Source organism: Uloborus diversus, chromosome 10 (assembly GCF_026930045.1).
Source record: "Uloborus diversus isolate 005 chromosome 10, Udiv.v.3.1, whole genome shotgun sequence".
Taxonomy (NCBI): Eukaryota; Metazoa; Arthropoda; class Arachnida; order Araneae; family Uloboridae; genus Uloborus; species Uloborus diversus.
The window spans coordinates 61,803,844-61,818,801 of record NC_072740.1 but is presented as its reverse complement, the minus strand read 5'-3'; the positions used below and the strand labels follow the sequence as shown (position 1 = coordinate 61,818,801).

The 14,958-nt window shown below is 31.9% G+C and overlaps 1 protein-coding gene across 1 annotated transcript in view; it reads left to right on the top strand.

The window, feature by feature from the left end:
* Positions 1 to 14,958, top strand: part of LOC129231020 (diacylglycerol lipase-alpha-like) — a 175,791-nt gene that overhangs the window by 52,415 nt on the left and 108,418 nt on the right. Inside the window, exon 5 of the mRNA XM_054865266.1 lies at positions 843 to 927. Coding sequence (XP_054721241.1) covers positions 843 to 927 — 85 coding nt within the window. The remainder of the gene's footprint in view (positions 1 to 842; positions 928 to 14,958) is intronic.

Genomic DNA, 14,958 nt, shown 5'->3' with positions numbered 1-14,958 from the left:
ACAGCGATAAAAGTGCAGTTGCTAAGTTCTAAGACTCTGAGAATCGGTTTATCACATAAACTAGAACCGCACTATTACAGCTCATCAACAATTTAAATTCGAAAAAAAAACGTTAACCCCCCCCCCCCCTAAAATCTAGTCATTAGAATGGTTCGAAAAAATCGATTCCTTTATTTCGGAATCGCGTTACTTCTCAAAAGTGGGAGAAAAAAAAATCTTAAGTTGACATCTTCAGTTCGCGCATGAGGCTGAAAGTTTGAAAAAAAAAAGCCAAAAATTGAATTTTTCAAAAAAAATAATAAAATTAGTTTTTTGTGTTTAAAAAACTGCAACAGTCATAAAGTGCCAGTATATAGTGTAGTTTGAATCTAAAAAATATTTTGTAGCTTTTACATAAGATCTTTAGTTGGCGCATACGCCTTGGATTAGGAAGGAGATTTTAGCCCAATTGAAGGCGTATGCGCAAACGAAAAATCTTATGTAAAAGCTATTAAATAATTTTTTAGGTTCAAACTGCGCTATATACTGACTATGACTGCTGCGTAGTAAAAATACAAAAAAAACTAATTTTATTTTATTTATTTATTTATTTATTTATTTTTTCGAAAAATTTAGTTTTTAGCATATTTTTTCAAACTTTCAGCTTTATGCGCGAACTGAAAATGTTAACTTAGAATCTTTTCCATTTAGGATACCAAACTACCACTTCTGAAAGGTAACGCGATTCCGAAATAAAAAAATCGATTTTTTTCGAACCACCCTACTAGTCATTTACCCTACATAATTTTATGCACTATATACATCAAGGCTTTCATACTGATTTTCAACCTTTTTCTTCGCAGGAAAGCGATGAGGGAGTACCAAGACAGTTGGAACCGAAGATGTCGTCTCCTGTTTTGCTGCATTGGGCATTCGGATCAACAAAGGGTGAGACTTCGCAGTTTTATCGAATGATTTTAAATAACAGTAGGGGAGGGTGTTTTACCTTAGGACACTGCTAATTTCGAGGAATCTAAATTTAACTGTCAATTTTTTGTAATCTCTAATAGTAAACCTCAGCACTAAATGGTGCTACAGTAACAATCAGCATCAAATGGGTTAAGTTGATGATTTTGTGAGAGAGAAAAAAAGTTGCCTCTCTGACTCCAAGGTTAATATTTTCTTAATCTTTATTTCATTTTCTGTCTTTCTATTTGTAAAACTAATCAACTGAACGTTATGTTACAAAAGAGAAGCATACACTTTAAATATTTTGGTTCTAAGAAAATAATGATAGTGCATCTAGATTGACCACCTTTTTGGTTTTTCTTAAACCACGTTATGATTGTACCTTGGGACAGCTAAACATATTGTACCTTAGGACTCGTCCTAAGGCACATATGCATGGTTCTTAATAATTAAGATTTGTTTAGGAACATGAGAAAATGTTCTAGTCTGATGTAGTCATTTAAACACATTTATTGTTAAATAATAATGCATTAATTCATGGTTCATAAATCATTATTCATAATTTAATTCATTACCATGAAAAAAATATTTTTGTTTTTTGGTGCAAAATTGGTTCAAGTATATGGCTGTTTCCTGAGTCATGAAGCGTTTCCCATGTTACAACAGGATGTGTCCCAAGAAACAATAGGATGCTGTACCTTATGACAGTTTGGAACTCGATCCTTAAAATGGCTGGCAATATTTTATTTTCAAACTGTCTGAATTTTTAAAAATAGATTACAGAAATATGTTTGGGTATTTTAATGTGATTTTTGGATTTTAAATTTGATTTGAATAATTGACAATAAAAATATGAAAAATGTCCCAAGGTACAACACTTTCCCCTATTATTAGTATTAAAAAGATTTTAACTCAGTTCGAGAAAAATATTAGCACGTCCTGGCATTTTGTCTTATAAAAATGGATTAGGATCGGTAGAGCGACGGAAGGGAAATGTGTGTTGTCTATGAGTAAATAAATATTATATACAACATTCACTGTATAGCGTGGCTCTAATAAGTTAAGCTGTGATCTTGAATGTTTATTTCTTTTTGGGTAGTTGAATGCAAACACTAAAATGTTTTTTTTTTTAAACTTTTGACATGAAATCATACTTTCAGTTGAAGAAAACCAAATAATTCTCAGATCACTTTGTTTATTAGTTTATACGCGAGCTACATGACCGTCGAAAGGAGATTTTTTCTGTGTGGTATAAGGATTTAAAGCGAAGTCTCTATTTTTCTCTATATTAGCTTAATTCATAACCTTTCCTTCCATTAATTTGACTGCCATCTGTGTAAAGAATATGGGCCTGTTGTGGGCCCATTTAATTTCTGTCATAATAGGGCCGGCCATTCCACGAAAAGATCAACCTTTTGACCCTCACGTGACGGTTTCATATATTTCATTAAAAAATAACAATTTTAAAGGGAAATGACGATATTTTTTGCATAAAAAATCACACATAAGATTGTAATTTGTTAAGCAGAAAAAACTAGTTCATTAATATTTTAAAGTATTATTTTTAACTAGAAAATCGCCCGTCAAGATATGACTGGTGAAAGTTGCTTCTACATTTGAACGAAGCAATTGCCTGTTTGGTGTATTTTGGTAGTTGAAATTTCAACCCTAATTCCAGTGGATTAGCCCTAAACTTCAGTAGATAGCGTTCATTGTTGACCGCTTTTTCGTTTCTTCATCCCCCTAAAATGAGTTTTACTAGTAAAACAGTTATGTTTTCGGATCCAGCTCAGCCTTGTTAAAATAAAGCCTTTCCCTTCATTTTAAACACTACCAAAACATATTATCATGCCGTGGCGTGAGTTTCATTGTTCATGACGTCAGAAGCTTTACTCAATCATTGGCTATTATAAAAATGAGGATGAAATACATGAGGCGTCACATACGGGACAAAATGACCGTTTTCCATGGGATGGCCTCATAGTTATCTTAATATGGGATTGGTGTCAATATTTCTCAGCTTTCCAAAGACTGGACAATTAGACCATTTTCATAAGGGTGGGTGGCTCAAAGCGGGTAGGTTTTCGAAAAACACTCGAAAATTGTAGTTTTGCGATTTTTTTGCAACAATTTCGGTTATATTTCCTAGCAGCGTTCTTGAACTTTAAAATAAAAAGTGGTTTTTGTATTATTTCTAACCCAATATTTATTTATTATCAAACTTTACAAACATTTGAAAAACCCGCTTCGTCCTACCAGGGAGCCCAAAGCGGGTAAGCTTAACTAGTTGTAATTTGGTACATTTGCCAATCAAGTATGAAGTTATAAATGACTAGCTGACCCGGCAGCTCTTGCTCTGCCACATAATTTTTTTCTATGATTCAAAAACTCTGTTGGATAATTTACAATTTCGTCAGAATCGCAAACTTGATCGATCGATTTGTATGATACCAAGTCGCCTAGTCGCCAGGTCTAGTCTCTAAATTTATAAATCTTCAACCTCCACATTTTTTGCTGCCAAATATGGTTCTTTCTGCCAGCCACGCATGAGGCATGTATTGCGTGCATACATCGCCGTCAATGAGAACATTTTCTCGAATCAACGATGGTGCTGAAATTAGTGAGCAATTTTATGCATTCAAAATTTTCATAGACGGCAAATTTTCATTCGTCGATATCTGACAACGGGACCTAGAATTTGACAGCAAATGGCTCTTGTAGCATTTGGACGTACATGTTCTAGCTGGACCTTTTCAACATTACGATACTGTGGCGAGGATTTCAAGTAAACTTTATATTAATTTCATCAGTGGCTTTTGAATGTAGAATGACAGAAATGTTTGTCTGAAATCACGTGAAGAGAGTAAGAGAGTGCCTCGTTACCTTTTGTTGTACACACGTTATTTTGAATATTTAGTGGCAGCTTAAATGCTGAATGAGCTGTTCAGCATCCATTCAGTCAAATTACTGCAATGCTAAATGATGCAACGGATTAAGTGATGTCATCATTAGATCATATTTCGGCAAGATTTGGCAAGATGAGAAATGTTTTGCTAGTTTCACATGGTACATCTTCCCCAACCCCGAAAAAAATGCACCTTGACCCGCCGAAACTGCCAGAGGTATAATCGAAATGTCACTATCCAGGTTTTTTTTTTTTTTTCGAAATTGAACATCAAAAAATACCTATGAACCCAAAGTTTTAGTCCTTACATTCTTTAACCGCGAATTTCCCAATTATCAAAATACCCCTGCAAAATAATCAAAGAGCGAAATTAAAAATCATTACAAAAGCCTTGTTTAAATTATTCAAACATTTATTTTTTAACAAATAGCAGATGGCAACAATGGCGTGTCATGACAGTTTTATGTATTAAATTTTTTTGATTTTTTTTTTTTTTTTGTATTTCTTTTATTTGGGGTCTTAAATACCTATATACCCAAAATTTACCCCTCCTAACCCCCCCCCCCCCTCCCTTTTCATTTTTTAATCGCAAATCTCTCAATCATCAAAATATTTCCGCAAAAGAATCAAAAAGCGAAACTGAAAACCATTGCAAAAAGCATTGCTTAAATTAGTTTCAAACATTTTATTTGTTAAAAATAGAAAATGGCAATAAGTAAAATTTGAAATCATTGAGAGTTTCCGAAGCGCCATCTAGTGGGGTCATGTTCCGATATTTTGCCGTAGCGTCGCGAAAAAAAATTCTAAAAAGGGACTTCCTAATTACCTAGCGATATGAAATACAATTTATGTCCTATTCTCATACCTAACAAATACACATAAAAAATTTCATGAAAATCTATCGAGCCGTTCGGAGGAGTTAAATAACTAACATCGTGACAGGAGATTTTTATATATTAGATAGATTAAAATAATTGACTAGCTACCTGTCATTATAAAAAAAATAAAAAAGTTGTTTTTATCCAATTTAAAGTCAGCACATTTGTTTATAAAACATAAAGATATAACTGATTAAATTAATAGGCAAATTAATTGCCATCCTAAAAATAACGTTTTAAAGTTGTACTTATCTTGTTGAAATAGAAAATCTAAGTCAGCACACGATTCAAAAAAATTATAAATAAATATATAATTAAATCCTATATCCGCTTTGCCCGAAGGCAAGTTTTTTATTTCAACAATTATAACCTTAAATTTAAAAAAGAAACAAACGAAATGACTATCGTAGTTTGTAGGTGGATGGTGTCAGAATAACGTAATATTATTGACAATCAAAAAAATAAGCTGATCTGCGACTAATCACAAGTTACGAAACTTCATTTTTTCTTTTTTTTTTAGAAATGTATCATTTTTTTTATTTTTTTTAAATTTTAAGCATGGTTCACCCATGCCGCTTCACTGCTCCTTCGCTGGGACTGAATAAAACTCAGGGGTGTTCATGTACACGACATACGTATGCATCGCCGCTTACAAACCATGGGGGCCATACGAAGGCCTAGCCGCTTTGGGCCACCCTCCCTTATTTCTACCTTAACAACGCAAATCCCGACATTTGACATCTGCAATGCTTTCTGCAGAGATGTAGTAAAATATTTTTGTCTTACAACACGACACAAATTACTTCTAACTGTTTTTTTTTTTTCGAAGAGGGTGGGAGGACGATGGCTTGAATCCCACCATTTTATCAGTGCCTACTTATCAGTTTTTAGTCGTTCCTCTTAGTGAAATTTCCAGGAAATAGTGGATCGCTAATCCAGCGACTAGAGACGAATAATTAGTTCTCGTAGAGTGAAGGAACATATCTTTCGTAAGAAATGTCGCAATTGATGTTCTAATAAGTAAGGGAATGTGGGGCAAAGTGAAATAGTTAAGATGACAGAGCTCTTTCAAAATGAACAAATTGTAAAGTTGTTTTGAAAATTACTGTTCGTAAAGAAAGAACATTGTATTTGATAATAACACTTGCATTAAAACAGCATTTTTTATTTTTGACAATAAATTTGCTTCTTCAAAAAAAAAGTGGAAATTTTTCGCTTTTATTTTTCATGGGGCAAAGTGAAAGATAAAATGTTGTCTAATGAAATATTTTCTTATTCATTTATGAAAAATATTTTTAGTCAAATTAATCAGTAAATAAAAGGATAAATGAATAAATAAAAATATAATGAAACACGAGAGACTAATGTGTACATAACCAGCCTTCAACATGACAAAAATTTTCATAAATATTATATAATTAGAGTCTCGGATGCAGGAACTATAAAATTATTTTTTCAGCGAAAAATTCTCAAAATTCAAATAAGTATGTTAGGCATTTGAATAGAATATCCTTTTAATGACAAAATTTGTAGTGTCCGTATTGTTTTTATATAATCATAAAAACCTATAAAGCGAGAAATTATGCTTAAAATTCTCAAAGATATGACGAGTAATTACACCAATGGTTTTTTCTAGCTTATTTTTTTACATTTGATGTTTAAAGAGCACAATAACACCTTTAGTATGCGAATGTCATGTCTGGGTCATTCTACAAAAGAACGCGCGTTTTTAGGTCCAGGATGGTTAGTTTCAAAAATATATATTTTTAAGCACTTTTTATGAGATTTAGGAAAGTACAACAAATTTTGAAAATGATCAATACAAATTAATGATGTTTTAAATATTTTTAAATGTTTTTTTCACTGAACGGAGGGATACTTGTATGCCCCTCCGTTAGATGTCTCGACACATTTCTTCCTATGTACTTTTTCATTTATTTACTCAATACAAAAAAGTATCACAGATTTAATAGTGAAATTTAAATCATTTGATGTTTTTTAATAGGTTAAAAGAATTATGTAGTAAAATAAAAAATATATATAGCATTCATAATTTTTTGAATCACTGTCACAGTATTTCTTGTATCCTCCGTTCAGGATTTAATTAAGTGATAGAATTTCCTATAGACGGCAGTACCGGCAGCTCATTACAATCACAAGTTAGCCCTTCTCAACTCTGGGTCTTCATAGTAAAGCTAAATAACTTAGTGTGAAAGAATTTCAGCATTATTCTCTTTGAAGTCAAATAGGTCCTTAACTTAGTGTATCCTTCGTTCTTGAGTTAAAAAGGAAACAATTGTTTGTGTATAAAAAAAATTTTTTTGTTAAAATTGAATCACTTTTTTTAAGTAATTTCTAAATAACATGTTGCGTTAACCCTAAATCAACACAATGATCATAGCAAAACATAAGTATTTGTATCCTCCGTTTTTGTATCCTCCGTTACAGTATAGATGTAATGGAGGATATACAATCAGAAATGGAACATACAACTTTCTTTAAAAATCCATTTTAAGAAAGATGTGTACTTTTTAATCAGTTTAAATCGTGTTCCTCATACAAGATGCAATGTTTATTTAAATGAAAAGTTTTAAAATAACATTTAAAATATATATTTACTATCCGTTACCCTCCGTTCACATCCAAAATTTTAACTACAAAAGAAAGTTACAAAATAACCAATAAAGAATGTGACTAACTATGTGAGAGTAAAAAGGTGCCTAAAAGGGAACAATATAAAGTAACTTTTAAAAAATTGAAGATTTTTTTTTCATGAATTCAAACTTCAAAAACCTACAATTTTTGTATAATGACCCGTCTATAAGTGTCTAATTTTAGTCTGGACTTTAAAGACATATCACACACTGACTTTGTAAGATTAGAAAAAAAATAGTTTGAATTTTGAGATCTTGAACTCAAATTATGTTTTTCGCAATCACGAATTGCGATAGGACCCTACTCATTCGCTTTCTTGTTTCTACTGATAGTTTTTATCGTAACTATAATTTGAATTCCAAACTTCGAAATTCAAATGAAAGCCAGAGGCTGGATGCTGGGTGTTATGTGCTCTGTATTTTTTTCGCGTAAAAAGGATTGTGTCAAGTCAAGAATGCCGTTTTGTAAATAATTTGATTCCGAGGCCTGCCTGCATTATAAGTATAAAAAATATAATCAACGGACGGTCGTCATTCAACGGTCAAGTGAAAACAATAAGCAATTCGTGAAAACTCAAAAATTTTTCGGAAGTTAAATGCATTATTCAAATCAGCACATAGGTCATTTTCAAAAGTGAAGCGCATAGTAAAGAGCTAAATGGTATCAAAAACTTACCTAACTTTAAAGTTGCATTTTTGCTTATTGTGTATTGCTAATTGTTCTCTCTTGACCATAGTTAATTGTCCTACCCTTTAATTTTCGTTGATAATACATTTCTTCTCACGCTTTGGTTGAAAGAAATTTGGCGACAAATGAAACACAAAAGTTCAATCACACTGTAAAAAAATCTTAATAAAATGCTGGATGGGAAACTTATCGCCAATTCAGCGAACAATGATTTTTCCAAGTAATGATAATTCCCCCAAAAGTTGCTTTAAAACATAAAAATTTGCCTTAAAGTAAATTAGGTTGTAAAGAACCAAAACATTTTATTTTACTTGCATCGAGAATATTTGTTAGCAATCATTTTTGCACACATTTATCTTTCTAAGAACAGAATAAACTAGTATATATTTTTTTCCAGATAACGATAATAAACAAAACTAAGGGTTTCCGCTGAAAAAAAATCCAACTGAAATAAAAATTAATGTTAAACAATCAATGCAGTAAACGATAACGAGTAGTTGGTTCTTCCGAAGTCTTTAAAATATAAACTAATATTTACTATGATATTTAAAACGAGCAAAAATATGTAAAAGTAAACTGAAGTTTGTGTAGCATTACAACATTTAGAAACATACAGTGAGTATCTAGCTGCAATTCTTACGATATCTTTTAATTTGTCAGAAATGAATTTAAGCTTTTGTTTATTATTGATATTTTAAGCATTTTTCTGTTTGATCAGGGCCTCAGAATCCTGAAATAAATCCTGAAAATCCTTTTTATTAAAACAGAGCGAAAAATATTGGGAAGTTTCACGTGTATAACGAATATAACTTTGGTTTTCGTATAGAAGTTGTAGAAAAACAAAACCTTCAGTTGGACCGTTCCACGGAAAAGCTGCCATTTCGGCCCACACGCGACTAGGAATATACAGTTGAATTCTCCCAATACTATCATGCTTAATACGAAATCACGGCTAAAACAAACATTTTGTTCGTTAAGTTTGGTTTGTTATCTAATTACACATTACAAATTTCATGCATAATACGTACATTAAATTGAAAGTCTCGGCTAAGACGAACAAAAATTTCTGACCTCTTTACTTAAAGTGTTCGTAATTGAATACTGTAATTTTCCTTTTAGAGGTTATTATTCATTTTGTTACATAGTAGAAGACCCATTGTGTAAAGAGAAGACAATATTAAATCTTTTACATAGAAAATAAAGCTCGTGCATTTGTTTACCTGTGGACATTTCAATTTACTCGGAAATAAAACTGTTCATCTTCCATTGTTTCTGTTCCGAAATTGACGATTATCATTTTCCTTTTCCAATATTTTTCAAAAACATTCATTCGTAAGAAATAAGTGATTTTTTTTTTCTAAATGTAATTATAAGTTAAATTACAATGTGTGTATTAGTAGTAAAGTTTTTTTAAATATAGATAAGCATTATTTTAGTTTTTTCACAGTATCACTCATTCACAGTTCTTACGAATAACGGCCAATACGAAAAAATTGGATTTTTGACATTTCGTATCAACCGAGTTCAACTGTATTTAATTTTTAAAAAATTATTTCGAAAGGTATGACCTTTTCGCGAAATGACCCTGGTTGGTTGTGCATTTGTGTACTGAGTATATTCTCAGTAAATGTAAAGAAATATACCTTCGTGGATTTGTGGGCTGGGAGAGGGAACCCCCCCCCCCATAAAGAGCGTTGAATTTAATCTCTTCATATTCTTCTAAATTGACAGGAGCTGAAAACTCTCCAAAATCGTAATAATATTCATGCAAATTTTCTTCTCTTTGAAAGAAAGAGACGTGACTTTTCTTCTTATCACTGAAACTTGACAGAAATGAAAGCGCTTTGCAGTAGTAGCTATGCTGTTCAAGGCCTTAAATCTGATTTGGAATTCCGGAGTGGAATGGATTCCTCATAAATTTATACGCTAACTGTATGCGTAAGAAATAAGTTATATTTTTGAAAGTCTGTTGTCTTAGACTTGCTATCGTAAGCCAGTTGTGGTTCATTTTAGAATTTTAAAATGTTACATCCTAGTAATAGTTATTTTTGTTTCGATTAATAACAGCTACCTTATACTTATGAAAACCAATCCAAATACAGTTAATTGAACCTAGACAATAAGAAGCTCTTTTTACCGAAACCTCGATTAGTCAAAATCGGTTTGCTGAAATTTCATCGATTTATTTAATATTGGTTAGTAAACAATTTATTTAATATTGGTTAGTAAACAATATCCTTTTAAGGACACAGGGCCCAGCCATTTCTACTACAGACACAAATTATCCATGTATTTCTGTTACTTTTCACTTCTGCTTTTTTCTTTCTTTCTTTTTAAGCAATCACGTATTGCTAATTTTCCTCATTTGATTGAATTTGGCGTTCCGGGTCACTTTTGAGGTCCACCGGCCTCCACCAGCCTCCACGTGCGAGCGATCCAGCTGTCTCATTTTAGATTTTTAAAGTGTTACATTCTAGGAGCAGTGCTATTTTGTTTGGATCAATAACAACAACCGTATACTTATTAAAACTAATCCAAATACAGTTGAACCTCGATTATCCGAAGCCTGTTTACTGAAATTTCATTTCTTTATTTAATTTTGGTTAGTAAACGAAGGTCACCGGGTTCAGTCATTTCTACCACAATCACAAATTATCCATGTATTTCTGTTACTTTTCACTTGTTTTTTTTTTTCTTTTGAGCAATCACGAACTTGCTAATTGTCCTCACTTAATTGAATTTGACGTTCCTGGTTACTTTTGAGGTCCACCGGCCTCCACGTGCGAGCGATCCTCCTGGGCGGTGGCGTCCATGTCCCTCCTTCTGAGCATTGGCTTCCATGTCCCCAAGATTATATTTTACTTTTACCAGACCCTTTCTTCTTTGCCCAATCCTCTTCAGACAAGAACAGCATCCATCACACAACATCTAGCATCCAGCCCCTGGCATTAATTTGAATTTTGACGCCTTGAATTCAAATGATTTTTTTCACAATTTTGATTGAAATTGGTGCTTTTTTTAGAAACAAGAAACACAACGAGATGGTTCCTATCAATTTCCGAATGCGAAACACATAACTTGAATTCAAATTAATGCCACCGGCTGGATCATAGTAGTTGTGTGTTGTATGCTCGATGTTTTTTTTTTTTTTCAAACTCACCCACAGTAATTTTTTGAGGCACTAAGTAATTCTATTTTCTGAAATGCCATTAAATTTGAAAGCGGTTGACTGTGTAAGCTGTTTTTAATTTTTCAACTACGCACTTATGTTTAAAGTTAAAGAGCAAAAAATGTAGTTTAGTGTCTTATTAATAACACAATCAAGATTTAAAGTTTGCTAGCTTATATCTTACAAAATTTACATTGCATTGTCTGACTTGCGGGACATTTACTGAACAAATTTGCTTCTAATTATATTAATAACGTTAAAAACATACTAGTCATCATTTTGCAAATGTGAACATGTTCAAAGCCAGGGCTCTTCTGACAGCCAGTTTTTAGCATCTCTTTTATCCCAAAATTTCGATTCACCGAATGAAGTCCGGTCCCGATCACTTCAATTAATTGAAGCTCTACTTTATTTTGAATTTTTCAATGAAAAATTGAACGATAACTGATGATGTAATAAAGATGTGTACATAAACACTTGTTCTGTTTAGAAAATTCTTTCAGGTAATTTTTAGGATTTTTTGCCATGAGACGAAAAAAAAAATGTTTTAGTTCTATAATATAGTTTGCAGTAATTTCTTAAAACTCTTTTATAACGTTCTAGTTTGTTTACTAACTACTGGCAACTAATGCTTAAATTTGAAAACAGTAAGATCCCATTACATCGAATACCATTGCAACGAAATTTCCGTTTCGACGAAATAAAACTTCGGTCCCAATTTGATTTCTAGTAAATTGCTTGAATTGCATTATAACGGAGTTCTCCATAAAACGAAGAAAATTTGCGGTAATTGCAGTTCGTTGTAAAGGAATTTCCCTATATTAGAAATAACTGAAGAATAATGGTATTAATTTAACTGCTTAATAATTAATTGTCGGAGATTTTACAAATTATAACTCAATTTTATTTTGCGCAGTTATTGTAATAACGTAAGGAAAATTCCTTCATTTTACTTTTAAATATCATTCAAGTATCGTCAAAAACTGTTGCTTTTACCTAAACATTCTTAATTAATGCAGATCAAAGATTTTTTTTTTTAGTTTTAATAAATAAAATAAAATAATTTAGAATAGTGAGTAAAACTTCTCATCTAAAAATCGCTTGAAAATTATAAAGTAAAACTAGTTGTCAAGTATTTAGTTATCGAGTAAAAAATGGGCTTATGAACGCTGAATTTTGCGATTGTAAATGCTACCTGCCATTCCAAAAAAAAACTGCCTGATCGGTGCAAAGTTTGATTATATGCGTAAACTATTGAATTTTTAAATAATTTACTTATTTTAATACACTTTTTAAAATATGCTTTTCGAAAGAAAAACCTCCAAAACTGAAGCATTAATACGGTTTTTGAAAACTGACTGAAAAAAACATTAAAGTGCAAAGATTAAACTTTTGACAAGATATTTGAAAATTATTTTCTGTAACTAGCGCTGTTTAAGTTTCTCTCTCTCTCTCTCTCTCTCTCTCTCTTTTTTTTTTTTTCTTTTTGTCTCATAAATGTCGTTAACTTTTTACGAGATTCATGTGTCTTCTTACAAATCAAAGAATTAAAATTGCATTCAAAATTCAAAAAGATAGTTTCGTTTACTAATTTATAATTCAGATATTTTGTTCTTTAGAAAATTTAATGTTGCTGAAACAATAAGATATATTTTTAGTTTCAAATAAACTGCTTTTTATAACAGTTTAATTGTTTATGAGTGTTCCGAAATTAAATTCTTTAGGCTTTTACTCCACTCACAATGCTTTTCCCCAAATAGACTACCCTTTACTGATAAACTGTATGCATTGTCAAACACTTAACTTGCTTGTTAAGTTTGAATAATAATTTGTTTAATCCAAGTTATGTGTCATGCGCTGCTCCATGAATCGTCTCTTTAAATGTAGCTTTCCAGTGTTGTACTATGATCGCAATGAAACATTCTTTTCCACCAAATATAAAAATTGTCAAAGAGAAACATAACACTTTAGGAAGAGCTTTGGTTATTTTATTGACAGGCATTTCTCAAAATTAGGTAAATTTGGAAATAGGGAATTAAAAGTAAAATAAGGGAATACGTGAGCCGTTTATAGTGGGATTGCATTTGGTTGTGTGCTACATACAGTGCTGGTAAAAAAAAAATGCATCACCCTCGCATTTTCACAACAATGGGATTATGTGAGAAGTTTTGGTCGACCGATTAACGATGAATGTATGTGAAATTCTGCAAAACTTATAAAATAAACATTTAACAGCAGGATTCCGATAATTGTTTACGTAGATCGGGGCTTTTTCCGGGCCAAGGCAAACTGCTGATCATTTTTCCCTTTCTGAACCTGCGTGAAAGTTTAGAGAAAAAAAATTACTTAACCCCATGTCAATTTAAGTCTAATGGCAGGATAAAGGTTTTTAAATTGTTACTTACCAGTTTTGCCCTTTTACACGGAACATAATCATCCTGGAAAATGACGTTTGGAACTGAAGTAAAGTGATCCCGGATAGTAGGAAGCAATTTCTCCTCCAAAATGCCAATATACACCTGAGCGTTTACTATTCCTTGCACAAAGTGAAGCCCAATAACTCCTTGATCAGAAATGCATCCCCAAATCATCTGAGATACGGGATGCTTGACTGTGTGTTGAATGCAGTCGGGATGATATTCCTCTCCTTTGCGGCGCGGGTGATGCAATTTTTTTTTTTACCACCACTGTATCTTGCGCCAGGAATGAATGATTAGTCCTCTCAGGCTGAACATTTCTGTGATGCATTGCGTCCTAGCTGAATGCGTCTGAAATTGGATGGCCTTGTTTACTATAATTCCTGAACATTGTCTGTTGTTTGTTTGATGCGCACGATGTGGTTTTTCTCTTTTTTTATTTGTTTTCTGTCTAAGCATGCTTTTCTGTAGACCAAAAAAAAGTATGACAACAGGCAAATGTACATTAAAATATATCGCTAAAAATAAAAACAAAAATTATCAAAAATAAATCAGTTTATTGAATAAATACTGAAAATTAAAAATTTTAAGTTAGGATTCGATGACGTGGTTTCGGTCAATCCTTCACCGCTACCCCCCCCCCCCTCCTACCTCACACACCCAAGTTAAAAAAAGTTGCAAGAATAGTCCAAGTCTTTCTTTTTTATTTGAAAATCTTGATCAGGACACATAAATCCCATGCCTTTTTTCTTTTTTTTCTTTTTTTCAATTTTAATAACGTTTTGTGTAATTTTAAATGTTTCAAATATATATATATATATATATATATATATATATATATATATATATATATATATATATATATATATATATAACAATTCGCACGGACTATTTCAATGCATATAACTGGAAAAAAATACTGAAATGATAGAAGCGAATGAGTTCCATAATTTTTATTACTAGCCAAAATTGCTATTTTCATACAAAATACGCATTTTGTTTCTAAAAAGTTGTTTCTGTTGTTGAGAAGGTATGCACGAGAAAAAATGGGCTCGTTTAGTTCAAGATGAACTACTTATCTGTAGTATCATTATTTTTTCTTTTTTGCTTACTCTTAAGTCTGTACGCTAAAAAATAAATGTCGAAAAAATAACTGAGAAATATTCTTTGCCTCTGTACTGGCTATGAAGAAAACATGAAGATAAATAACACAATAAAGCACAAATTGCAATTTTCACTGCAGTTTTTTGCCTTATTATGCAGTTTCTCTCGCCAAAAATTGTTTTGTTATTTATTAAA